We start from the raw sequence: 27,246 nt of genomic DNA on the forward strand, positions 1-27,246 counted from the left end.
GCTCGGAACCAATTGCGTTCGTAAGTTGAGGAGTGTCTGTAATTCGTTTTAAAGTCGCCCTCAAATTTGCAAGTTTTGACAATTCAAAGTTCGCGGTACAGGTTGTTGATGAGCATCATCTTTGCTCTCTCGAGATGAAGGGACGTGCTTTAACACAGTACATGTTGATGTTATAGACACTGAAATCCAAAAGGCATTTTCTGGATAAGAAAGCGGAGTTAAAAAGAGTGGAGAATGTGGTGTTTTATTGAGATTGTGTGGTTCACAGGGAAGATTTTTTCATGTTTCACATGAAGAGTGGAAACCTATGTTTAAATTGTCATATTCAGCGTGATATTCTGTTTGATTTTGTGTACTTAATTCTTTCCTGCTACTTTGATTTATGACCTCATTATGGGTGAACAGAAAAAAGTGATCAAATCTGCTGGGTCAAAAATATACATACAGCAGCGCTAATATTTGGTAACATGTCCCTTGGCCATTTTCACTTCAAATAGGCGCTTTTGGTCGCCATCCACAAGCTTCTGGTTGAATCTTTGACCACTCCTCTTGACAGAATTGGTGCAGTTCAGTTAAATTTGACAGCTTTCTGACATGGACTTGTTTCTTCAGCATTGTCCACAAGTTCTCAATGGGGTTTAAGTCAGGACTTTGGGAAGGCCATTCGAAAACCTTAATTCTAGTCTGATTTAGTCATTCCATTACCACTTTTGATGTGTGTTTGGGGTCATTGTCCTGTTGGAACACCCAACTGCGCCCAAGACCTAATCTTCGGGTTGATGACTTTAGGTTATCTTGAAGAATTTGAAGGTAATCCTCCTTCTTCATTATCCCATTTACTCTCTGTAAAGCACCAGTTCCATTGGCAGCAAAACAGCCCCACAGCATAATACTACCACCACCGTGCTTGACGGTAGGCATGGTGTACTTGGGGTTAAAGGCCTCACCTTTTCTCCTCCAAACATATTGCTGGGCATTGTGGCTAAACAGCTCGATTTTTGTTTCGTCTGACCACAGAACTCTCCTCCAGAAGGTCTTATCTCTGTCCATGTGATCAGCAGCAAACTTCCGTTGAGCCTAAAGGTGCCGTTTTTGGAGCAAGGACTTCCTTCTTCTGGGGTCGAGGAACGGCAGCCTCTCAGTCCATGTAGATGCAAAACACGCTTGACTGTGGACACTGGCACCTTTGTTCCAGCAGCTTCTAATTCTTGGCAGATCTGCTTTTTGGTGATTCTCGGTTGAATCTTCACCCTCCTGACCAATTTTCTCTCAGCAGCAGGTGATAGCTTACGTTTTCTTCCTGATCGTGGCAGTGACAAAACAGTGCCATGCACTTTATACTTACAAACAATTGTTTGCACTGTTGCTCTTGGGACCTGCAGCTGCTTTGAAAAGGCTCCATGTGACTTTCCTGACTTGTTCTAGTCAAGGATTCACTTTTTCAGATCCATGCTGAGCTCCTTTGACTTTCCCATTGTAGCGTTTGTGGGCGTTTACATCCAATGAGCCCTATTTAAATGGCCTCAGAGAAGTCACCAGCTGTAGTCGCTCAATCACTCAGAAGAAGTTAAGAGGCCATGCTATGAAGCTCATTTCACTGACACAACTTTCTAAGTCACCAAAATTGCCAATTTGTGTTGCTGTATGCATATTTTTGAACCAGCAGATTTGATCACTTTTTCTGTTAACCCATAATAAAGTCATAAAAGAACCAAACTTCATGAATGTTTTTGTGAAAAAGAAGTATCTGTTCCAATTTCTCTATCAGAGAAAAAGAGTTGTGGAAAAAACTGGAAACACAAGAGAGCCATGACATTATGTTCTTCACAAGTGTATGTAAACTTTTGACCACAACTGTATATATATATATATATATATATATATATATATATATATATATATATATATATATACATACATATATATGTACATATATTTCAGCAACACGCTTATTTATATATTTATTCATGTATTTATTTATTTATTAACTTACCTATTACCTATCTATTTATGTCTAAAATGCCTTTCCTATTTCTGCAACCTTACCCTCTTGCTACTGTGACAACGAAACTTCCCGAATACGGGATGAATAAAGTTATCCAATCCAATCCAATCCAACAGTGCTATTGTTACACCATACCTCAGATCAGGGGTGGACAAACCGGTCCTCAAGGGCCGCTGTGGGTGCAGGTATTTGTTCCAACCCATCCAGCACAGACACTTTAACCAATGAGATTTCTGAACTTGTAGGACACCAGATTGGTGAAAAGGTTTCCTTTTCATGGGTTGGAATGGAAACCTGCACCCACTGCGACCCTTTGTGGAAGTTTGCCCACCCCTGACCTAGATGTAAAGCCCACCGTCTCTTATTTTTCCCCGGATCGCTAGTCCTGTCCAATCTGAGTAGCGTGCGGCCTGCTAGCTGCATTGTGGAATCGAGTATTTGTGTGTGTAGCCACGTCTCGGTGAAGATTAGCATGCAGCATTCTTGAATGTACTGATTTGACGCACATGTTTAATAAGTCTATGTGGTTATATTTGAGGTGAACATAAACTCCAACTCGATAAAAAAAAAACGATGAATTGAGTCATTGTTTTTCGGATAATTTCTGACATCTTGGTGCAGTACGTTTAACAAAATAAGAGTTTAAAACACTAAGACATGTATTTACCATTAACAGAACTTCAAATCGATAATTAAGTTATTCATGCAATGTTTAATAAGAAAATGTCAATAGTATTGAATTTTTTTTACCTAGTGGAAAAAAAAATGCCTTTTTTTCTCCTAATCTCTCAGTGCGACTTCTGAATCATTTCAGATAACATACCATCCAACTGACAAAACAATCACATGCTCTTTTTACTGCTGCTGTACTTACTCTAAGAGTTGAGTATGTTAGTAAATGTATGTTTGCCAAAGTCATGCAGCAGTAGTCACTCTTACCACCACCACACTTCTTGAGGCATCCAGAACATGGATAACAGGAGAGGTGTAGCGTGGTGCAATCTTAACTGCTGTGTGTGTCCTATGAAACGGGAAACATACCAATACTATAGTGGTCAATCAAAAAGAAGAAAATCTGTGCAGAGTGATTGTGTTACTTTGATGTGGTGGCTCCTCCAATGAGCAAGGGTGTTGCCAATCCCAGTCTCTCCATCTCTTTGGCCACATAGACCATCTCATCCAAAGAAGGGGTGATCAGACCAGACAATCCAATAATGTCTAAAAGAATTCAAATATTGTATTACCATACTTTTTGGACAAGGAACCAAACTTTTCTCTCTCCGTTTTTTTATTTACTGTATTTTCACGACTATAAGGCACACCACATTATAAGGCGCACCCTCAATGAATTACACATTTTAATTTTTTCCATATATAAGGCGCACCGCTCCGCATTACACTGGTCTACCGCACCACATTATACGGGTCTACAGTAGAGGCTGGGGTTACGTCATGCATCCACTAGATGGTGCTGCGCTAAAGAGAATGTCAACAAAACAGTCAGATAGTTCAGCCAAACTTTAGTACTACCTAGAATACAAATCATCTTTCTGACAACTCCATTAACTCCCAACATGAATAAACAACAGTTTTTTAAATTTTCTCCGAGGTTAAAGTACAGTGGTACCTTGACCTACGATCAGCTTTACCTACGACATGCCCGAGGTACGATGAAAATTTCGATCGGATAATTCGCCCGAGATACGATCAAAATTTCGAGATGCGACCAAGCCAGGTGGCCATGACATGAGAGGCTGTGTATCATTTCTGCCGTATCTCTTTCGTGTATAACAGATATCTACGAGCACTGAACGTTTTATTCAGACAAGTTTCTCCTAGCATCGACCAGGAAACGCACAACACGCATGCGCGGGCAAAATGAGGGCTTTCTGGGTAATAAAGTATACTCGTGCATACAACATCGATAGGCAATGGCACCCTTTCTCAGAATAAAACTTCATTACCCACATTCAATACGTGGGTAGGCTGTTATTCCTTCCTTAGCCTGCTAGCTCCCGCGATCGCTCATTCAAGACTACTTCTCGTTGGCAAGTGGTCGTGCGTTATCCTATTGTGAGGACATTTGTGTGCATCATTTTCGGAATATTTTGAAGGGAATACAACAGCAAACAGCCCATCGATAGCGAACGTGAGGGTGGAGGCGTGGCAAACAGCTAAGCCGCCCAGAATGAAGGTTAAAAAAATTAAAACAAAATTTGAATTCAGTTTTGTGTAAAGATACATTAAACGTATGTTTGTGTGTCTGTATATATTAATCCAAGTTAATTTAAATTTGTCTGTTCGTTTATGAGTGCGTTGTTGCCGTGGATAAAGTATATTCAATCAATATTGATCCATATATAATATATTTATATATATAGTTCGCAGTCTAGCTCTGAATGCTTTGTTGACGCCAACATCTAGCGGCAGGAGTTCTTTTGTAAATCCACCCAAGTAAATGACGGTCGCTGTCAATTGGTTGACAAAAGAACTATATATCCCTACAGTCACAGCGCACTACTTTTTGTACGGGGAAAATAAAGTCGGGGGCTGCTTGCCGTAGTTGCAAGAGCTTTTGCGGCTCAATATTGATCCATATATAATATACAGTGGTACCTCGAGATACGAGCTTAATTCGTTCTGGGACTGAGCTCGTATGTCGGGGGAGACTTTTTGCACCGGTGAATCGTAATATAACATAAACAAATTTAAATGAACTTGGATTATGATGAAGACACACTCAAAAATAAATCTAATCTAACTTTACACTAAACTTAATTATAATTTTGTTTGACATATTTATACCATTCTTCCGGCCAGGTTGGCTCTGTTTGCCCCGCCTCCAACCTGACTTTTAGTATCGATGGGCTGTTTGCTGTTGTATTCCCTTCAAAATTTTCGGAAAATGATGCACACAAATGTCCTCACAATAGGATAACGCATGACCACTTGCCAACGAGAAGTAGTCTTGAATTAGCGATCGCTCTGCCAACAGGAGCTAACAGGCAAAGGTTGGGGGGGACATTGAAAAAAATGCAACGCTCCGCCCAGTGCTCGCAGAGACATTACAAAGAGGGAGTCGCGACCAGAGATATTACACGAGGAGTTGCGGAGCCAGTGCCCCTGATGTTCTTATGAGCAGCCAACGAGAAGTAATATATACCTCGTATTAGCGATCGCTCAGGCATTCGCGCTATATAAGGCACACTGGATTATAAGGCGCCCTGTCTATTTTGGAAAAAAAATAAGACATTTAAGTGCGCCTTATAGTCGTGAAAATACGGTAATTACGTTTTTATTCTTAAAAAGGGACTTAATATTTTCTCATTAGAATTATTTTAAATTACGGTTTCAGATTTCGTATAGCCCCCGCAGCCAGGCACATCATGAACTCTCTCATCTCATCTCATTTTCTGAACCGCTTTATCCACACTAGGGTCACGGTGGGTGCTGGAGCCTATCCCAACTGATTCCAGGCCAGAGGCGGGGGACACCCTGAATCGGTGGCCAGCCGATCGCATGGCGCAAGGAGACAAAGGACAACCATGCACACTCACACCCATACCTAGGGGCAATTTAGAGCGTCCAATCAGCCTACCATGCATGTTTTTGGAATGTGGGAGGAAATCAGAGTAGCCGGAGGAAAGCCACGCAGGCCCGGGGAGAACATGCAAACTCCACACAGGTGGGAGGTGACTTGGATTTGAACCCAGGACCCCAGAGCTGTGACGCCGACGCGCTAAGGAATACGATAACGCTACGGACGTACTTCCTGGTTGTGCTTACATTAGTTCCTTTCTGAAAGGAAATGTTTGTACATTATGAAATAAAACAAAATTCCGCTTAGATTTTTTGGGGGGATATTTCGAAATTAGAAGCAGTTTGGCTGTCACAACATTTTAAACTTCTGGTAAGAAAATTGTAATTCATTAAAAAGCATCAGGTTCTCATCAAGATAGACTTAATTTGATATTTTGCATTTACAAAGACTTCCTAATGATGTTGACCCTAATAATGTTTTTTTGATTCATACAGTATCTCAGAAATACCACGTGGGATGATTTTTCTTATTCGGCAATTTTAAGGTTGCGGTCATAAAACCACAAATATGGAGGTGACAAATGTGAATCAGGGGGCTTCTTATATGCGAGAAACTGTAAAATTCAACAATTTTAGGGCAATTTTAAGGGTGTGGCTTATACGCATGGGCGCCTTATATGCGAGTAAATACGGTAAATAAATGAATAAAACAAATAAATAAATAATGATAAATAACTAGTAAACCAGGCGACCTGACGGCTGAGTGCTTAGCGAGTCGGCCTCACAGTGGGGGACCTGGGTTCAAATCCAGGTTGGACCATCTGTGTGGAGTTTGCATGTTCTCCCCGGGGCTCTGTGGGTTTTCTCCAGGCACTCCGATTTACTCCCACATTCCTAAGACATGCACGGTAGGCTGATTGGACACTTTAAATTGCCTCAAGGTATGAATGTGAGCGTGAATGGTTGTTTGTCTCCTTGTGCCCTGCGATTGGCTGGCCACCAATTCAGGGTGTCCCCACCTCTGGCCCGAAGTCAGCTGGGATAGGCTCCAGCACCCCCCGTGACCCTAGTGAGGATAAAGCGGGTCAGAAATGAAAACTAGTAAACCTGCAGTGATTATGTGCTAATTATACCTGCTTTTTCCTGGATTGCCTCTCTGAGAATCTTATCACAAGGAACCATCACACCCAGGTCAACGACCCTGAAATACGTACAAACACCACACAGTAGTTAAAAATGACTGATGAATGATCTGAATCTAAATCACAATAAATAAACAAGGAAGTTAAGGCTAGGTTTGGAATATACTTGTCCCTTTCAATTTTGTGGCCTAAATGAAAATAAGTGATAGTGTGGAGGTAGATTTGCGTTATTCAATCAGAAAAAGTTGCTTTAATAAAAATATTTATTTTCAATCACAAAATGTATCACTTCAATAAAATAAAATCAAAGAAAAAAGGTATTTGAATGCAAAAATAAAGTTGAAACTCAAAAAAATGTAATTCAACATGATTTTTCTCCGACAGATTTTTTTTCCTTGAAAGTGTCATGTCTGTTGGTGTTCTCTGAACTGAATGGGCAGGGCTGTGCAATACACCTCTGGCGGATTAGGTGCGCTCACTATTTAAGGATGCCTGTCACCGCTATAGCCTTGCTTGCTGCTTTGTGTTCTCTACGGTTTTGTCAGAGTATATACTGAACCGTTTCTTTGCCCGCTTTGAGACTGACAAATCAGACTCAGTCTCAAAACATACACTACCACCCTGCAGCAGTACACTGGAGCTTCAGGAACATCAAGTGAGACAGGTACTGCGGACTGTGAAAACCAGGAAGGCTGCTGGCCCTGACGGAGTACCTGGGAAGGTGCTCAAAGCCTGTGCTGACCAGCTGACTGGTGTTTTCACAAAGATCTTCAATTGTTCCCTGCAACAATCCATCATCCCATCCTGCCTGAAATCTGCCACCATTATCCCTGTCCCTAAAAAGACAACCATTGACAGCCTGAATGATTATAGGCCTGTTGCACTTACACCTGTGATCATGAAGTGCTTTGAAAAGTTGGTCGCCCGGCATATCAGGGATACAATCCCTCCCTCAGTTGACCCTCACCAGTTTGCCTATAGAGCAGATAGGTCCACTGAGGACGCCATCGCCGTAGCTCTACACACAGCACTGAGCCACCTGGAGCACCATGGAAACTACGTGAGGATGCTTTTCATTGACTATAGCTCAGCTTCTACACTATAATACCGGACATTCTGGCTGAAAAACTCTCCCACCTAGGACTCTTCCATCTGCTACTGGATTAAGAACTTCTTAACCAACCGTCCACAAACTGTTAGACTTGGTCCCCACCTCCCTTTCTCCATTACACTGAGCACTGGCTCCCTCAAAGCTGTGTACTGAGTCCTCTTTTGTACTCCCTGTACACATACGACTGTACACCGACCCACCAGTCTAACTCCATCATCAAATTTGCCGATGACACCACTGTGGTCGGACTCATCTCAGGAGGGGATGAGTCGGCCTACAGAGATGATGTCAACAAACTGTCTTCATGGTGTTTGGTGAACAATCTCACACTAAACACCACGAAAACTAAAGAAATAATCCTGGACTTTTGCAAACGCAGGACAGATCTGGCCCCACTCCTCATAAATTGAGTGGGCGTAGACAGGGTCCAGTCCTTCGAATTCCTGGGGGTCCACGTCACGGACAAGCTCTCCTGGTCTACCAACGCCATGGCAGTGGTAAAGAAGGCCCAGAAGCGACTCTATTTCCTGAGGGTACTCAGGAGGAACAACTTGGACACTTAGCTTCTGGTAACCTTCTATAGAGCCACTGTGGAGAGCATCCTAGCATACTGCTTTACAGTGTGGTACGCTGGGAGCACGGCAGCAGACACGGACAAGGACTGCCAGATACCAACAATGAGTGCCCCCGACCTAACGATCGCTGACTCCACCAACGCCGAACATCTACAATGGGAACCCATCGACGGGATTACCTCCGACCAGAGACCGATTTTGATTAGGTGGAACCGTGCTCTCCGTATCGAATACCAACAAAGAAGAGTACGACCCAACTTCTCGAAAGCTGACTGGAAGAGGTATCGTACCATCCTCGTAGATCACCTACCCTTAATCTCCGCAGCAGCCACAGCCCCGGAAAAGCTCTCCCTTTTAGTGCAACACATGAAAGAGGCAGCAGCACTTACAATACCGGTCAAAGTTATCCGCCAGAAGAAGCTCCCATGGTTGACACAGGACCTGAAGGACCTCATCCACGAAAGGAATTGACTATGTTGAGACCTTCAACAAATTAGGAAGGAATGGGTAGCACTCTGTCAACAGATCAAAGAAAAAAGCACTGAAGCGAAAAGAAACGCATGCCGCTTACACCTCGCCAAGATCGCCGAGACAAGCCTGTTCCCTAGTAAAATCCCTCTCAGGCACCAAAACGCAGCAATGTGGCGAGGCCTTGGTCTATAAAAACAAGGAGTACGTGAATGACCGAGCCAAGGCAACAGCATTTATCAGGGAGTATGCCTCGGCCAGCAGACGCAAGAGTGACAAGCAGAGCAGACGAGCAGTGCATTCTCTACGTACAGCTACCCGCAGACTACTTGGCTCACCGCGACAAGTCCTCGAGCTCCCGTTCACCGATACTGAACTGCAGACAGCGCTGTCCCAACTTAAAGCGGGTAAGGCAGCTGGAGCCGACGACATAGCCCCAGATCTCCCGGCAAACATCCTCCCGAACTACTCCATATCGCCAACACCAGCTGGCTAGAGAGCTGGTGTCCACAAGCTTGGTGAGTGGCCATCATCATCCGTTTCCTCAAAAAAGCGAAGTCACCAAAGGATGTAGGGAACTACAGACCCATCGCCCTCACCTCTACGTTTAGCAAAACGATGGAAAGCCTCATCGTGAACCGTCTCAAGTGGTCGTTGGAAGATAAACAGCTCCTCAGCCATTGGCAAGCCGGTTTTCGAAAGGGAAGAAGTACGACGGACCAGGCCCTGCGACTGTCGCAGTTTATCTCTGACGGCTTCCAGTCGACTCAACGACAACGCACGCTTGCAACTTTCTTCGACTTCATCAAAGCATTCGACCAGGTATGGAGAACAGGCCTGTTAAAAAATGGCAGACCTGGGGGCCCCCTATCGCTTCATCAGATGGATCGGCAACTGGCTCACAAATCGCACAGCCAGGGTCAAGAGCAACAATACCTCCGGCAGGAGCAGAACCTTCAAAGAAGGGCTCCCCCAAGGCTCGGTTCTGTCGCCCCTCCTATTCATTATCTACATTAATGACCTCCTCGACAAGTTCAACGATTCCACCCTGGTCAGCGCCTATGCAGACGATCTGGCTCTTGCTTGTCGGGATAGGAACAAAGAGGAGGTGGATAGCAGACGTCTGGAGGTGGAGTTCCGAGGCACATATAAACCTTAACACCACAAAGTGTGAGGCGTCATTCTTCAGCCTGGACTCAGCTGAGGCCAAATGGCAACCAAAGATCTCAATAAATGGCGCCGCCCTCAAGCATAACCCCACCCCCATTTTCCTTGGCGTATCCTTCGACCGACAACTCACGTTTGCGGAGCAGGCGAAAAAAGTCTGCCAAACCATGTCCAAAAGAACAAACCTCCTCCGCAAACTCAATGGCACATCTTGGGGTTGGCAATCAAACGACCTTAGACCACCCAAAGAAGTCTCACAGAGTACGCAGCACCGGCATGGGCCCCCTGGCTGGCCCAAACTCACCTCAAATCCCTCAAAACTGCCCAACTGGAAGCAGCCCGCGCCATAACCCACCACCTCAGGTCTACCCCCACCGAAGCGCATCATACACCCCTCTCATCCCGCCTCAATTTACAAGCACTTCTTAAAGCTGACGCCTGGAACCAGCTGCCTCCTTCTGATCCCCGACATCGCCTTCTCTATGAAAACATCAAAATGCGGTTACAAAAGAAGTCAGACTGGCGATTTTCGACCCTTCTCCGTCTTACCGCTCTTGAACTCCATACCCCTTGAACATACTCTTCCCACCCTGGCTATTACCCCTCCCCCATCCAAACCGCCTTTACTGCAGTCTCTAAACACATGCCGACCGTCATCCAAAGAGATAAGGCCAAAGAGCTCATTAGAAGCGTGGGTGAACCGGACCTACAGATCTTCACAGATGGATCCACCAAAGAAGGCACTGCGGACGGCGGTGCAGGTTTCGTCGTTATTAAGGAGACTGCAATCATCCACCAATGGCACGGTGCCACTGGCGCCCGCAGCAGCTCTGAAAAAGTGGCATTGACCGAGGCACTCTCCTGGCTGAAGAAAACAGCAGACTGGCAGACATCAATCATCCTCAGTGACTGCATATCGCTGGTCCAAGCTATGGGAAACCCCCACACGTAAGACACCGCCATTTGGAGACTTCAGGGTGATATCGCCCTTTTCACTCCGCCTAAGCAACTACAGCTACTGTGGATCCCGGGCCACTGCAACATACGTGGTAGCGGCCTGGCCGATGCGCTAGCTAAACCTGACTGGTCAGATGACCAAACCCACACCGCCTCGGACGCAGCCATAAGACGCGCCATCATCCAACGTGAAGATTGCTCTCCTCCCCTCTCCCACCCCCGCCTTTTGCAGACCTACACTTGGAAAGTCACAGAGGAAGAACTTGCCCTACCGAAAGGAGACCGCACGGACCTGATTCGTTTCCTCAGTGGACACCACCCCCTGCTCCGCCGTTGGCTCCACCTCACCGGGAAATCCGACTCCAATCGCTGCCGCCTGTGCGACGAGGAAACTGAATCGTCTGAACATCTATGGCTCCGCTGTCCGGCCTTAATGACCGAACGCTACCATCGCGGCCTAGGGAAGTCCCTGTATGAACTGATCCTCGTTCCAGTGGCAGCTCTAGCGCTGCTGAGGGTAATCCTCAGGCGCCTGAGGTGAAAAAGAAGAAGAAGAAGAAGCAGCAGACAGAAAGGCCATGCAGAGAATGATCAACACTGCCCAGAAGATCATCGGCTGCTCTCTGCCCTCACTGGATGACAATACCAGCCCTTGCTACCTCAGCAGAGCCAGGGGACCAGGGACCAATACCACCCTGGTCACAACCTGTTCCATCTGCTGCCCTCTGGCAGACGCTACAGGTCTCACAAAGCACGGACAAATAGACTTAAGGACAGTTTTTTCTTCCCACAGCCATCAGGACTCTGAACTTGAGCTAGCACGACACACAATCCCTTCTGTGCAATAACTTCCAGGTGTGCAATAACAATGTGCAATATCTTAGAAATCTGTGCAATATTTTCGAATCTGTGCAATATTTCAGAATCTGAGCAATATTTTAGAATTATGTGCAATATTTCAGAATATGTGCAATATTTTAGAATTCTGTGCAATATTTTAGAATTCTGTGCAATATTTTAGAATTCACCTAGCCGGGATGTGACTTTTTATACTTTTATACTACTCTTTATGTTTTTTTAACAGGGAAAACACACTTTGAAAAGCTTGGAGTAGCACCACCAATTTCGTTATGCGCAGCTGTGTATGATGACGGTACTCGGACGTTTCGTCGAAAGACGTTTGGCCCCCGGACGTTTGGTCTCCGGACGTTTGGTCCCCGGACGTTTGGTCGACCGGATGTTTGGTCGACCGGACGTTTGGTAGAATGGATGTTTGGTAGAATAGACGTTTGGTCGCCGGGTTGTTACTGTTGAAACCAGCTCTCAAAATTATAATCATGAGAGTGAGTTTAATATCTAAATATCTAATATCAAAATATCAACAGTAAACTCTGTCATAATTTGACAGCGAGCGAACCCGGCGACCAAACGTCCGTTCTACCAAACGTCCGTTCTACCAAACGTCCGGTCGACCAAACGTCCGGGGATCAAACGTCTTTCGACGAAACGTCCGGTCACGATAATCTATATATAAAAAAATTGTAAATACTTTAAGTACCGTATTTAATTGCATATAGGCCGCCCCCGCGTATGAGCCGCAACCTTAAAATTGCCGAATTTTACAATTTCTTGCGTATATTCAGGCTTTTAATAGAGATTACAAATGCGTTATTTTGAAGGGAAAATCTTGAGAAAATAATTGCACGTGGTATTTCTGAGATACTGTATGAATCAAAAGCACAATATTAAGGAAGTTTATGCCTGTCTTTATAAATGCAAAATATCAAATTATTCAATTTGAAAAAAGAAAAGTCTATCTTGATGAGAACCTGATGCTTTTTAATGAATTACAATTTTTTACCTGAAGTTTAAGATGTTGTGGCAGCCAAACTGCTTCTAATGCCGAAATATCTCAATTTTTTTTTTATGGTTCATATTACTGCAATAGTTGTAACTTTCGAACAACAACAAAAAGAAAAAAAAATCAAAGCAGAATTTTGTTTAATTGCATAATAACAAATGTATAATTTCCTTTCAAAAAGGAAGTAACATAAGCACAACCAGGAAGTGTGTCCGTAATGGTACAGTGTTCACCAAGTATCGGGGTGCAATAATAGCATGAGATACACAATATGCAGGAATCAAGGATGATATTTTAACGATCGACCGCAAGATCTTTGATCAGTTTTAAATACTACAGACGCTCCCCTACTTACGAACATTCGAGTTACGAACAACGGTACATACGAACATGTCTGCGCGTATGAAATAAAGATTTTGTATTGCGCGCCTTTTTCCGAGTAGTGCTTCTTCCCGCCGCTAATACCGACGCTTGGCGCTGTGAGAGCATGGAGTTGGAGGCTCAGCAACGTGTCGAGGAGGAGGAAGAAACGCCTGTCCCCATGAAGAAATTCGAGACGAAACTCTTGGCCGAGGGGTTTTCGCTCATAGATAAAGCCATTGCACTCTTCGAGCAGCAAGACCCAAATATTGAACGTTGCACAAAGGTTGCAAATCAATTGAATGATGCCATACAGTGCTACCTCATTATTTATGATGAAAAAAGAATCGTCGTTAGATCGCTTCTTTCGGCCTCTTCCTCCTTCTCCTCCTCCTCCTCCTCCTCCTCATCTCCTTAAGCATCGAGTACATCTTTCAAAAGTAAGTTAAACTTCATTTTATTTATCTTATTACGTACATGTACATACTGTGTGTGTCTAAGGTTACTTATACAAGCCTTAAACATACTTATATAAACCTTCAATATACTTATGTAGGCCTTAAACATAAATTATAATACAAAATATAGCACTGAAGCAACTTACGAACGAATTCACCTTACGAACGATCGTTCTGAACGTAACTCGTTCGTAGGTTGGGGAGCGTCTTTATTGGGGTGTGCTGAAATGGTAAATGTTACGAATCTAAGAAGGCGACTCGCATCCGGCCAGTCAGAGCACGTTTATAACTGCGTTGGGCTGGCAACGCCATGAGCAAGCTGTGGTAAGCACAAGCACACTTTTTTCACCTTTTGTGCAAGATACGTTTTTTTTTTCTTGAATTTCATTCACAGACGTCAAAATAAATTTTACTTAGCGTTTTATCTTTTCTCCATTTTGAAATGAATTACCATATCGGCCCCATTGTCTTGCGTCATGGTGTTATGGTGTCTCGTCTTTGTCACCTTGCAGTTTTGTGTACGTCGTCTTTTTACGCGCATATAAGCAGTGCCCTCGATTCAGTCATAATTTTTCTTGTCTGACAAATGCGCCGTTTATGCAAGTAAAGATGGTACTGCTTGATATAAACCCAAGAAAACAGTTTAATGGGAGTTTGAGTCCAAGTCCTTGAAGGGTAGCCCCCTTTCAGCGAGGTACAGCTTCGCCTTTGGAATGAAATCGTTTGTGAAGGCTTTCATGATCCAGGCTTTCCTGTTTGCTCATCCAGTATACAGGGAGCAAGGTTTTGTTCTTAGTTGTATTTAGTTCATTTTGTCTTCCTGTGGCCATTTCTGGTCTACGTTATCCGCCATATTCAAGGGATTATTGTACTCACCTAATTACCTTATTTACTCGCATATAAGCCACATTTGTCGGACAAAAATTGATGACTGAATCGAGGGTACGGCTTATATGCGCATAAAAAGACGACACACACAAAACTGCAAGGTAACGACGAAATGCCATAACATCATGATGTCATAATGCAAGACAATACGGCCAATACGGTCATTTATTTCAAAACAGAGAAAAGTTAAACAGATCAAACGGTAAACAAAATTTATTTTGCCGTCTATGAATGAAATTCAAGAAAAAAAATAAACCGTATCTTGCATAAAACGTGAAAAAACTCACTTGTGCCTGTCGCTGCTTGCTCAGGGTGCCACCGTTTTACCTAGTTCAACGTGCTCTGACTGACCAGATGCGAGTATCCTCGATGTGTTCGTAGCTTTTACCATGTCATCACATCCCAATAGTTGTTAACGCTGATCGAAGGTCTTGCGGTCAAACGTTAAAATATCAGCCTTGATACCTGTTATTACTGCACCCAGAGACTTGGTGAACACTATACCACTACGGACACAGTTGCTGGTTGTGCTTATGTCACTTCCTTTTTGAAAGGAAATGAAAGTACATTAGTGATTATTGAAATAAAAGAAAATTCCGCTTTGATTTTTTGTCTTTTTATTTCTTGTTCGAAAGTCACCACTATTGCAGTAATATGAACCATCGAAATATTTCAACATTAGAAGCAATACGGCCGCCACAACATCTTGCATTTACAAAGACAGGCATAGTAACTTCGTTATGATATTGACCCAAATAATATGCAATCCAGGAGACCATCCATTGGATTCATACAGTAACTCAGAAACACCACATGCGATTATTTTTCTTAAGATCTTCAAAGTAACACATTTGTATTCCCTATTAAAACGATGAATATGGAGGTGAAATTGTGAAGTAGGGGGTGGCTTACACGTGAGAAATTGTAAAATTCAACAATTTTAAGGCAATTTTAAGGGTGCGGCTTATACGCGCGAGTGGCTTATATTCAAGTAAATGGTAAGCATGGGATCAAAACATGTCAGGTAACAAAAGGACCTAAAAAACACCACTGTCTGATATAAACGAATCAGTCAAAACAAAGGTTTTTTTCTTGTATTTTAAAGCATGAGGATGGTTGAATTTGTTGATTAAGGCTGGCTTTACCATGAAGCTCGCCAGCAGCATCCCCACACAGGCGATAAGTGTGAACCCCAGCACTTTCAGTTCATTTATGTCAGGGAAGACATCCTCTCCCAAAAACACTAGTCACTGCTTGTTCCAGCCGGGGCCGGGTCGCGGGGCAGACCTCACTCGCCGCCAGCATGCACCATCGGCATGTTCTGCCGGCATGCACTGTCGGCATGCACTATCACCGGCTGACCGGCGGGTAAATTAAACTTCCACTTAGCTCCTCTGCGCCGTCCAACTGTCAATTTGCCATCCAGGGAGCTCTATTTTCAAATAAGTGCAACGACGTCAGCCCACTGCCCGGACTTAAATGGAATCTCAATTTTCACGTTGCTCTGCAGTGGCGTCTCGCTATCCTCGGACAAGGCCAACGGCATCCGCCATAACGTCGCCCGGAGCTTGTACTTGGAAACATTAGTGGGACATTCCACCGGCAGCTCCACTACCAAAAGGCTCCCAGAGTGCAGCCAAAGGAGCTAAGCCAAAAGGCGAGGCTATCTCTTTACCGGTCGATCTACGCTCCCACCCTCATCTATGGTCACAAGCTGTAGGTCATGCCAGAAAGAACGAGATCCCAGATACAAGCGACTGAAATGAGTTCCCTCCGCAGTGTGTCCGGACTCTCCCTTAGATGCCCGCTGGAAGCCTCCCTTGGGAGGTGTTCTGGGTTAGGGTTAGGGGGCCAACCTCGGACACACTGGGGAGACTGTCTCCCGGCTGGCCCGGGAACGCCTTGGGGTCCTCCCGGCGGCGCGGGATGAAGTGGCTGGGGAGAGGGAAGTCTGGGCTTCCCTGCTGAAGCTGCTGCCCCGTGACCCGACTTCGGATAAAGCAGCAGAAGATCTAACAGTAAATGTTTTTTCTACATTCAGGATCCTTGTGGTTTTTATATTATCCACCATTCTGATTTTGATTATGTCTCCCTCCTCGGGTGTCAGTGTCTTCTTGGGGCCTTCTCTGTTAATGGACAATCTCAGCTGTCAGTCTATGGGTCAACTAGCTAGTTTTTAAGATAGCCAACTGGGGTGTTTCAGTTTGGAATCCAAAAAAGCAGTGCTGCAAAATTAAGACCGTCAAAAGATAATCCAAATGTATGTGACCCAAAATTTACATTCCACATGCACATACAACAGGAAATGTACAAAAGATAATAATAATTATGGTATTATGAAAAATGCGGTCAGACACAGTCAATCTTGTGATACTTTATCAATAGTATGACAATGTTATTTGTTAAAAACAAAGAATAATGAAATAAGAGGAACATATTTTACCGGAAGTTGTTACAACCCAGGACGACACCTACAATGTTCTTGCCGATATCATGAACATCTCCTTTCACTGTAGCTAGAACAATAGTGCCTTGATAGGTATTCTGCAGAAATTAAGGGGTAGAATCAAAAACATGCCAGCAAAAAAGAAAGAAAACACATTTATGTCTCCTCTTGAGTTTTTGATTAAAGTTGAGAATTGGAGTGTTGTTAAAAATATATATGATTTTAATACACAAACAGCAAGCAGTAGTTTACATACAATTATGAATCTATTGCATTGATTCGTAATCAATGAGCCAATACACAAGCGTGCATCTTGCGAAATATATGCCACAGTGGGAGTTATGCGTGCATAATCATGATTTATCATACATTTGCTAATTTTAGTAAAAGCTTTGAACGCGTCACCATTATTTCATTACTTGCCACCAATGAAGGGTGTTTTTCTTTATCCTTTTTCAAAATAAGATGTGTCGAGGCGTCTTGGAGTCCTTGTGCCTTCTGTTATGACTATCGTGGCGAAGTTGTGAACATAGTTTGAAAACCCTGACGTCCCAATTGTGTAACGTCCCTTTAGAGTTGGGACGTCCATGTAATCAGGGCCTCTGAATGTAATAAAATGGACAAAAGAAAAGAAGTGGAATTGCCACAAGCGGTCTGAACGTCCGTCCTCCTTGCAAGTGAAAATCCAGAAATGTGTCTTTCCTCTTTTTTATGAATGTTTTTGAGAATCTCAAACGGCAAACCTGACAAAAAGATGCTATTGTACTAGATGGGGAAAACGGTAACGAATTATTATACTGGAGATTTAATTATTAACTGGGTCGACAAATCAAATCGGAGACAGTTGAAATCACTGTTAAAAAATTTAACTTTACGCAACTAATCAAAAGTCCTACTAGACCGGTGGCGGGCCATTAGGGCCTTCAAGGCCTTCTCTGCTGGCCTAAGAAATATCTGAATCATTATATTTTGTCCATCAATACTTATTATTCCAAATGGTCTGTTAGCTTCCTTTCTTTGCTTTTCACCCTGGTTGCACTGCTTCCAGATGTGTTTTCATATTGAAGCATTCAACCAATCACATTTCAGCCATTATTTGTTGCCAGGATCAGAAATCTGCCTCAAAGCCTTCACAATCAGTTCTGCGGGCTCCGCTGCATTAAACAAGACTGTTGCTTTTAACCAATCAGATTTCGAGTTGGCAACCCCACAATGCTTTTTCGCAGTTATGGCATTTTGCTGGCTGGGATACGTCATTGCTTTCACCAACAATGATTGGCTAGCTATAGAGAGTAGGCGGGCCAAAGTCATAGTGAGGCAGCCAGAGATCGCAAACTCCACCCACAATGGCCGACAGAGGCAAAAACAAATGGATTTGGTTGCAGATTTGCTCACAAAGCTATTTTCCAGACGGACTTTTCCAGAAAAAAAATGGACATCATTAAGAAAGGGCGGTCAACTCCGAAGCTAGCAAGCCTGTTACAGCCGGGAAAAGGGTGTGTGCGCCACTTTCAGTGCGCTAACTTAGCTGCATAAGCAAATATATTGTTGTGTTGATTTAAAGCCATTTTCAAGACAGACTATGCCGGAAATATGACAGGACAGGCTCGACTTTCATCATTAGCTTCGATGGCGATAGAAAAGAAGGAAGAAAGAAAGGAGGATGGATATTGTGTACAGTTAAAAAGGATTTTTGGTGAGTATAATATGGCTATATTCCTAAATATTATTTCAATTGTGGGCCCGGTTCTGATATCTGAAAAGCTCCAGTGTTTGTATTTAAGCTACAGTGTTTGTATTTAATCACTAAATGCTGCTAGGAAGTGGATTTTACCCCATTTTACCCCAGTTAAATTTTTGCCGTTTCGCCGTTGACGTCCATCGCTGTCTTTTCCCGGGAAAAATCATCCCCCTGGCCTGGTTGTAATGTCTCAAAAGCTCCAGTATTTGTATTCAATCAGCTTATGGAGAAGCACCACCAATTTCGTCACACGCAGTTTCTGGGTGTGATGACAAGTAGGCTTTTTTGTTGTTGATAATGACGACAGGGCCTATGTCCGATTATTAGTATTATTATTATTATAAATGCTGCTAGGAAGTGGATTTTACCTCATTTTAGTGCATTTTTTTGCCGTTTCACGTATGGACGTGTCGACGTTCATCGCTGTCTTTTTATCAGGGAAATGATACTCCGGGCCCAGTTCTGATGTCTAGAAAGCTCCAGTATTTGTATTTAATCAATAAATGCTGTTTTCGGCTGGATTTTACCCCATTGTTGGGCAATGTTTGCCCGTACGCCATTGACGTTCACCGCTGTCTTTTCCCGGGAAAATCACCCCCCTGGCCTGGTTTTAATGTCTGAAAAGCTCCAGTATTTGTATTTAATCATGAAATGCTGCGAGGAAGTGGATTTTACCCTATTTTTGTGCATTGATTTATTGATTGTTTTTTCTATGTGTCGCAGCTGTAGCTGCAGTAGAGGTTTTATAGGTATAAAATAGTTTTTGAGGGTTGGATTGATACATTGAAGGCACTACCAGAAAATGCACGGACCGCCACTGTACTAGACTAACTGCTTCTTCCAAAACATGCACTGATCTGACCTTTTCCAATCAGTGTGAGAGGATCCGAAAGACGTTCAATATGATAACAGTTCTATCAGACCATAACCTCATCCTATTCTCAAGAAAGCTTCCTAAAAATAGATACTCATGCACTCAAAAAAAAACATATCAGAGCAGATGAGCGTACCAAAAAGGGCGATCCCAAATCTGACACAGGCATTAAACAATATCAATTGGGACGATAATCTCTATTATAACTATAATAATGAAAGCTGCAATACTTTCATGACCATTATCCAGGACAAAGTATTCACAAGAAAAATTAAAACAAATCATCAAAAAAGAATCACCTCCTATCGTTAAATGAAGACATAGAGTCATTAATGAAAAATGAGACAATGCTCTCAAATATAACATAAAACATATAACTACAGACATATAAGCATCCTTCCAGCCATCTCAAAAGTCTTGGAAAAGATAGTAGCGGAGAAAATTGTGCATCACATTAACAGCATTCCATACTCCATGAACAGGTTGCAATTCAGCTTTAAAATAAATAAATAAAATTGGTGTCATTGATGCAGTCTTCATTGATTTCAAAAAGGCATTTGACACAATCAACCACCAGGCACTGCTGACTAAACTGTTTAATTTTAATTTCTCACCAAGCATGCTAAATTGGATTGAATCATACTTATCTGTAAGATCACAGTATGTCACGATACAAAACACAAAATCTACTTTGTGGAATAAGTCTTGGGGTACCGCAGGAGTCAGTGCTAGGTCTACTGCTCTTCAGTCTTTACATAAAGCTGTTGTCCTTCAATTGTATGTCGATGAAGCCGCTCTATATGATCACGCGAAAGACAAAAAACAATGACGAGCGAGAGTAACTAGCTTGAAAAATCCCAACTACACTTAAACATATCTAAGACTGTCTGTAAGTACTTCTAAAAAGAGTGACAAATAACATTGACTCCAATGTTTTGGTCCAAGGAAAAACTATCAATGTAGTCCAAAAATTTAAATACCTAGGAATCACGCTTGACTCTCAAATTGTGTTTAAACAACAAATGAAAAACACTGAATAAAATTAAATTCAATCAGTCCAATTTTAGTTTCATTAGAAACAATCTAATGTCTGAGCTGTTGGTCATCTGCCTGCAAAACAACACTAAAACCAGTTGAAACCATTTAAAAGCAAGCTCCGAAAGTATTGGACAGAAAGCCAAAAACGCACCACCACTGTCAGATATTTAAAGAATACAAACGCCTGAACTGGGAAAATACTGTTAAATATGCAGATGCCACTTTCATTTACAAAATCTTACAACACAAAGGTCCTCCTGCACTACAAGATTTTGTACAAAAAAATCCAACACATCAACAAGAGCTGGCTCTAGAGATGACTGTGTACTTCCCTTTAAAAAGAGTGCATAAAGCCAAAGCACCTTCTTTGTCCATGCTGCACATACCTGCATCTCAATACAAATTAACATATGTGAACTCCCGTTTCTGAACCTCTTCGGCAATCATCTTGAAGCCTGGCTGTTGCTCTCTAAAACTGTGCTACGCGTGTATGTGTGGGTGCGTGTGCGTAAGTGTGGGTGTGTGCGTGAGTGTGTGTGTGTGTGTGTGTGTGAGAGAGAGTGTGTATGTGTCATTGTTTATCTCCAACCTACACAAGGGACTAAAGATGGAAATTAGCCCTCGGCTACAATCTTGTATACTTACAAATATATGTTCATTAACATGAATAATAGATATGTTCTCTAATATGTGTTGTCCCTTATTAAATAAATCAAACTCAAATTCAAACTTACCAGGTTTCCCCAATGGATGTAAAAAAATGTTATTTAATTGTAAAATTAATTGGTTAATACTTACTATATATTCAGTTGACCCAGATAACGATAACATTTCCTTCTGCTCTTTCTCCATGAAAGGTATGAGATGGCTCACTGCCTTCTTCATAACACGAGCTGATTTAATGACCTGAAATGAAATAATGATGTTAACTCATGTCTAGTAGAATATAGATATGTTAATGGCGAGAGCGATAAAAATACATACTTCCACGACCACTACACAGCTTTCAATGGCAATGACAACACTTAGTATACTAAATGACATCTCATCTCATTTTCTGAACCGCTTTATCCTCATTAGGGTCGCCGGGGGTGCTGGAGCAAATCCCAGCTGTTTCCGGGCCAGAGACAGGGGACACCCTGAATCGGTGGCCAACCTATCGCAGGGCACAAGGAGACATACAACCATGCACACTCACACCCATACCTAAGGGCAATTTAGAGTGTCCAATCAGCCTACCATGCATGTTTTTGGAATGTGGGAGGAAACCGTAGTACCCGGAGGAAATCCACGCAGGCTCAGGGAGAACATGGGAACTCCACGCAGGTGAACCAACCTGGACTTAAACCCAGGACCGCAGAGCTGTGAGGCCGACGCGCTAACCACTCGCTCCACCAGGCGCCCATACTAAATAACCTTTATTAAATATGCCATAATGCTTAGTTGTCAAAGTGGCAGCCTGGGGAGACGTTCAGCCCGTCACATCGATTTGTGCGGACTGCAAAAGCGAATCATGTCTTGACTTCAGATTTTAGGATGCAAGTCAAATGAAGATTAAAGATATATAAAGAATATTTGTTTTCTCTTTAAAATAAATAAATGAATGCTCATTTCTAATCACCAAAATGTAACATTTAGTATTTTCAGTTTTTTTTAAGTATTTTTGAGAATCTTAAAAAAAACAATGAAGTAAAATCTCCAGGATTAAAAATATCGATTGCAATTCTAAATTTGCTAGTTATTGGCTGAAATAGACTCCAGGACCCCTGCGAACCTTCTGAGGATAAGTGATTTGGATAATGAATGAATGAACAGGATAGCTCTGTGATACTGCTGCTCCAAAAATATGAAACAATCTATCTGAATTCATGTGCTTATGGAAAGTAATAATGATACCCTGACAATAACGTATTTTCTTCAACTTTCCAGTCTGATCTATTATTGGCTTTGCCAGCTAGTCTCTGAAATGATGCTGCAGGAGTCAAAATGAGGATAAACCCACCTGTGGGAGGAACATCTTTCCAGCACCAAACAGATCACCAACCGTCTTCATGCCATTCATCAAAGGACCCTCAATTATGTGAAGAGGGCGGATGTAGCGATCAGCAAGTGCCTGACATTCCTTAACATCCTGTATCACATATGTTTCTATTCCCTGATATTAGGGTATAAAACAGAGCAACCAATGAAATCATGGCAGAACCTGAATTTATTTAAGTGACTGATTGATGCTGAATTATTTCTTTCCAGTTTCCATTGCATATTCAGCTTGTGACATAAAGCTGTTACATATAATATTTAAAAACTACATAACTACTGCAACATTACCAGTTGGTATGACCTGCCATCTCCCTGTAACGTGGCTTTCGGACATAACGCTGTGTGCTGGAACACACTCGCTTTGGCTGCTTTTAAACATCACTTCACACCTGATGGTTATTTTAAATTCCGTTTAAGTAATACATTTAAACCTTGTGCTGTTCAGTGTTTGCATGCATGTTCTCAACATGAGAGATGCATGATTGTCAGATCTAGTTTGCCATCCATATAGTTAAGGTAGTAGCTTACTGCTTGACAAATGGTTTTATTTTTTTTACAGTGACGAAAAATGTGGAAATGACAGTTGTCAATACCAGTACCAAGTGCGCTGTAGTCATGTGATGGATACGTCATTAATAATCTGCGCTATGAAGCGGAACATTATTGGCTGAATCTGACATAAGTAACTCAATTGATAGGGAATTTTCATCAGATCAGTACACAGTACATTTTCGGGTAATGCCTGAGTAAACTAAAGTAGCATATCATGATTACACATAGGCACGAACACTACCCGATTTCAAACAAGTCTGGGGTATACAGTAAAATTTTGATTTATTGTGCACAGCGCCACTAGAGAGGATTTGCAGGATGTGACCGAGAAAGCAAGCCTCTGCTATAAAGCAGGAGAAAAAATATATGGGAATGACTCCAATTAAAGCATAGTGTCAGTTGTTTTGTAACCTGAATTTATTTGCTACTTCTTAATAAAGCCTGCATATCACCTCAGGGGATAATTGAATGAAATGTACACATTCAGTGAATCATAATCTGTAGTAATTGTCTTTGTAAAATAAACCAAAAAAGGGAAAAACACATTTTTTAAATGACATTTCGCTGTTGACTAGCAAGCCAGAATCCAAAACCCGATGTGATGTAAATAAAGGCAGGATTTATGTGCAACACCCTCACCCGTTTAGTTCAATTGCTTTGGTGGCGTGTGTTTTAGTTGTGTTTTTTCCCCAAGAAATTCAATCATTTGTATAAATTTACTGAAGACTGCTATGACCAAGCGACACATGACGTATTGGCAATGAAAAGTTTTGAACAATAAATTAGAAATGTAAAAGCACACTTGAGCTGAGTGTTTTTGGCCCTGGTGTCACCAAAAGTGCACCAGCAAAAAAATCTGGGATTTAATATGTTCCAGTGGCGGGCGGTGCATTTTCTGGTAGCGCCTTCAACGTATCAATCCAACCCTCAAAAACTATTTTATTGCTATAAAACCTCTACTGCAGCTACAGCTGCGACACATAAAAAATAATCAATAAATTAATGCACAAAAATGGGGTAAAATCCACTTCCTAGCAGCATTTCATGATTAAATACAAATACTGGAGCTTTTCAGACATTAAAACCAGGCCAGGGGGTGATTTTCCCGGGAAAAGACAGCGATGAACGTCAATGGCGTACGGGCAAACATTGCGCGAAAATGGGGTAAAATCCAGCCAAAAACAGCATTTATTGATTAAATACAAATACTGGAGCTTTTTAGACATCAGAACCGGGCCCGGAGTATCATTTCCCCGGTAAAAAGACAGCGATGAACGTCGATACGTCCATACGTGAAATGACAAAAAATGCACTAAAATACTAAAATTAGGTAAAATCCACTTCCTAGCATCATGTATTGATTGAATACAAATACTGGAGCTTTTGAGACATTACAACCAGGCCAGGGGGGTGATTTTTCCCGGGAAAAGACAGCGATGGACGTCAATGGTGAAACGCCAAAAATTAAACTGGGGTAAAATCCACTTCCTAGCAGCATTTTGTGATTAAATACAAACACTGGAGCTTAAATACAAACACTGGAGCTTTTCAGATATCAGAACTTGGCCCACAATTGAAATATTATTTAGGAATATAGCCATATTTGTAATTTTACTCACCAAAAATCCTTTTTACACAATATCCATCCTCCTTTCTTTCTTCCTTCTTTCCTATCGCCATCGAAGCTAATGATGAAAGTCGAGCCTGTCCTGTCATATTTCCGGCATAGTCCGTTTTGAAAATGGCATTAAATCAACACAACAATATACTATTTGCTTGTGGAGCTAAGTTAGCGCGCTGAAAGTGCCCCACACACCATTTTCCCGGCTGTAACAGGCTTGCTAGCTTCGGAGTTGACCGCCCTTTCTTAATGATGTCCATTTTTTTCCTGAAAAAGTCCGTCTAGAAAATAGCTTTGTGAGCAAACAGAATCTATTTGTTTTTGCTTCTGTCGGCCATAGTGGGTGGAGTTTGCGATCTCGGCTGCCTCGGTACTGCTTTGGCCCGCCTACTAGCCAATCATAGTTTGTGAAAGCAATGACATGTCCCAGCCAGCAAAATGCTAACGCCTATGAAAAATCATTGTGGGGTTGCCAACTCGAAATCTGATTGGTTAAAAGCAACAGTCTAGTTTAATGCAGCAGAGCCCGCAAGAACTGATTATGCAGGCTTTGAGACAGATCTGATCTGGCAACAAATAATGGCTGAAATGTGATTGGTTAAATGCTTCAATATGAAAACACACATCTGGAAGCAGTGCAACCAGGAGGAAAAGCAATGAAAGGAAGCTAACAGACCATTTGGAATAATAAGTACGTATTGATGGACAAAATATAATATGATTCAGATATTTCTTAGGCCAGCAGAGAAGGCCTTGAAGGCCCTGACGGCCCGCCACTGATATGTTCAGATGATAAATTATTAGTTTTTCAGTTGCTTTGTATGCTGTTGTGTAAGGCTGAGAATCACTAATGTAAGATACTTGTTGGAATTATTTTGGGTACTATTATAAATGTGCTTGAAATATAATCATTATATATATATGTGCTTGCAATGAAGCTTAATAACATAAAAAAAGTCATTTTCAGTACATCTGCTTGCAACCCTGATAAACAAAGGCAAAGGTCTCTATCAAGTTGGACTTATCAAAATTGTTTTGAAACCTCGACTTCTCACCCAGTCGCAAGTTCACAATGAAGAGCTTGGAAGGACTCTTAATTGTTTTGATTTGGATTCCGGGCCAGGTGGCGATACCGTTGGCCCTTCGAAAAGACTTGCAATTGTTTTGATTCCTGTTTTTTGAAACGATGCTTGCTTGTTTTAATTCTTATGCAATTGTTTTGATTCCTGACCTTAAGTGTTTTGAATAGATGACCTTAATTGTTTTGACGCTTATGCAATTGAATGGGCAGGAGAGGATTCGATTCCTTAGAATGATCTGGGACGAAGGCGAGTCAGGATCGATTCTCTCTTGCAAGATAAAGCAGAATATGCCTCTGATGTCTTCCTTATCTTAAAGCGTATCTATTGGCGAACCTAACAATACTTAACATTTTGTAGTCAGCAGAGATCTGATATTAATGGAGCCTAAGCCACTTCTGTGCCAGGAACACTCTCTCCCTTACTTATTTCCGTCGTGTTATAGTTATTCTGACGCTAGTTTGAGTAAGTATGATAAATTTCCCCAGAATCAAATTCTACAGGATTTACTTCCCCTCTGACCCACTTTCAATTTTGTATATAAAACGTCAACAAGTCTTGAACACTGTTTTCCATTGATAAAACAGTGGGGCAAATAAGTATTTAGTCAACCACCAATTGTGCAAGTTCTCCTACTTGAAAAGATTAGAGAGGCCTGTAATTGTCAACATGGGTAAACCTCAACCATGAGAGACAGAAAATAGAAGAAAAAAATGAAAATAACATTGTTTGGTTTTTAAGGAATTTATTTGCAAATCATGGTGGAAAATAAGTATTTGGTCAATACCAAAAGTTAATCTCAATACTTTGTTATGTACCCTTTGTTGGCAATAACGGAGGCCAAACATTTTCTGTAACTCTTCACAAGCTTTTTACACACTGTTGCTGGTATTTTGGCCCATTCCTCCATGCAGATCTCCTCTAGAGCAGTGATGTTTTGGGGCTGTCGTTGGGCAACACGGACTTTCAACTCCCTGCACAGATTTTCTATGGGGTTGAGATGTGAAGACTGGCTAGGCCACTCCAGGACCTTGAAATGCTTCTTACAAAGCCACTCCTTTGTTGCCCTGGCTGTGTTTGGGATCATTGTCATGCTGAGAGACCCAGCCAGATCTCATCTTAAAAGTCCTACCTGATGGAAGGAGATTTTCACTCATAATCTCTCGATACACGGCCCCATTCATTCCTTCCTTTACACAGATCAGTCGTCCTGGTCCCTTTGCAGAAAAACAGCCCCAAAGCATGATGTTTCCACCCCCATGCTTCACAGTGGGTACGGTGTTCTTCGGATGCAATTCAGTATTCTTTCTTCTCCAAACATGA

At 42.2% G+C, this 27,246-nt stretch overlaps 1 protein-coding gene across 8 annotated transcripts in view; it reads right to left on the reverse strand.

The window, feature by feature from the left end:
* The window catches only part of mtr (5-methyltetrahydrofolate-homocysteine methyltransferase), a 151,843-nt gene that overhangs the window by 21,822 nt on the left and 102,775 nt on the right, over positions 1-27,246 (reverse strand). For 6 of the 8 annotated variants that reach the window (XM_077625051.1, XM_077625050.1, XM_077625055.1 and 3 more), the window contains 6 exons: positions 22,634-22,786; positions 21,430-21,537; positions 16,976-17,076; positions 6,679-6,746; positions 3,103-3,223; positions 2,945-3,026 (listed from right to left, as the gene is read on the reverse strand). In XM_077625051.1, coding sequence (XP_077481177.1) covers positions 2,945-3,026; positions 3,103-3,223; positions 6,679-6,746; positions 16,976-17,076; positions 21,430-21,537; positions 22,634-22,786 — 633 coding nt within the window. The remainder of the gene's footprint in view (positions 1-2,944; positions 3,027-3,102; positions 3,224-6,678; positions 6,747-16,975; positions 17,077-21,429; positions 21,538-22,633; positions 22,787-27,246) is intronic. The other 2 variants (XM_077625052.1, XM_077625053.1) reach the window with 2 other exon arrangements.

Source organism: Stigmatopora argus, chromosome 18, assembly GCF_051989625.1.
Source record: "Stigmatopora argus isolate UIUO_Sarg chromosome 18, RoL_Sarg_1.0, whole genome shotgun sequence".
Lineage (NCBI taxonomy): Eukaryota > Metazoa > Chordata > Actinopteri > Syngnathiformes > Syngnathidae > Stigmatopora > Stigmatopora argus.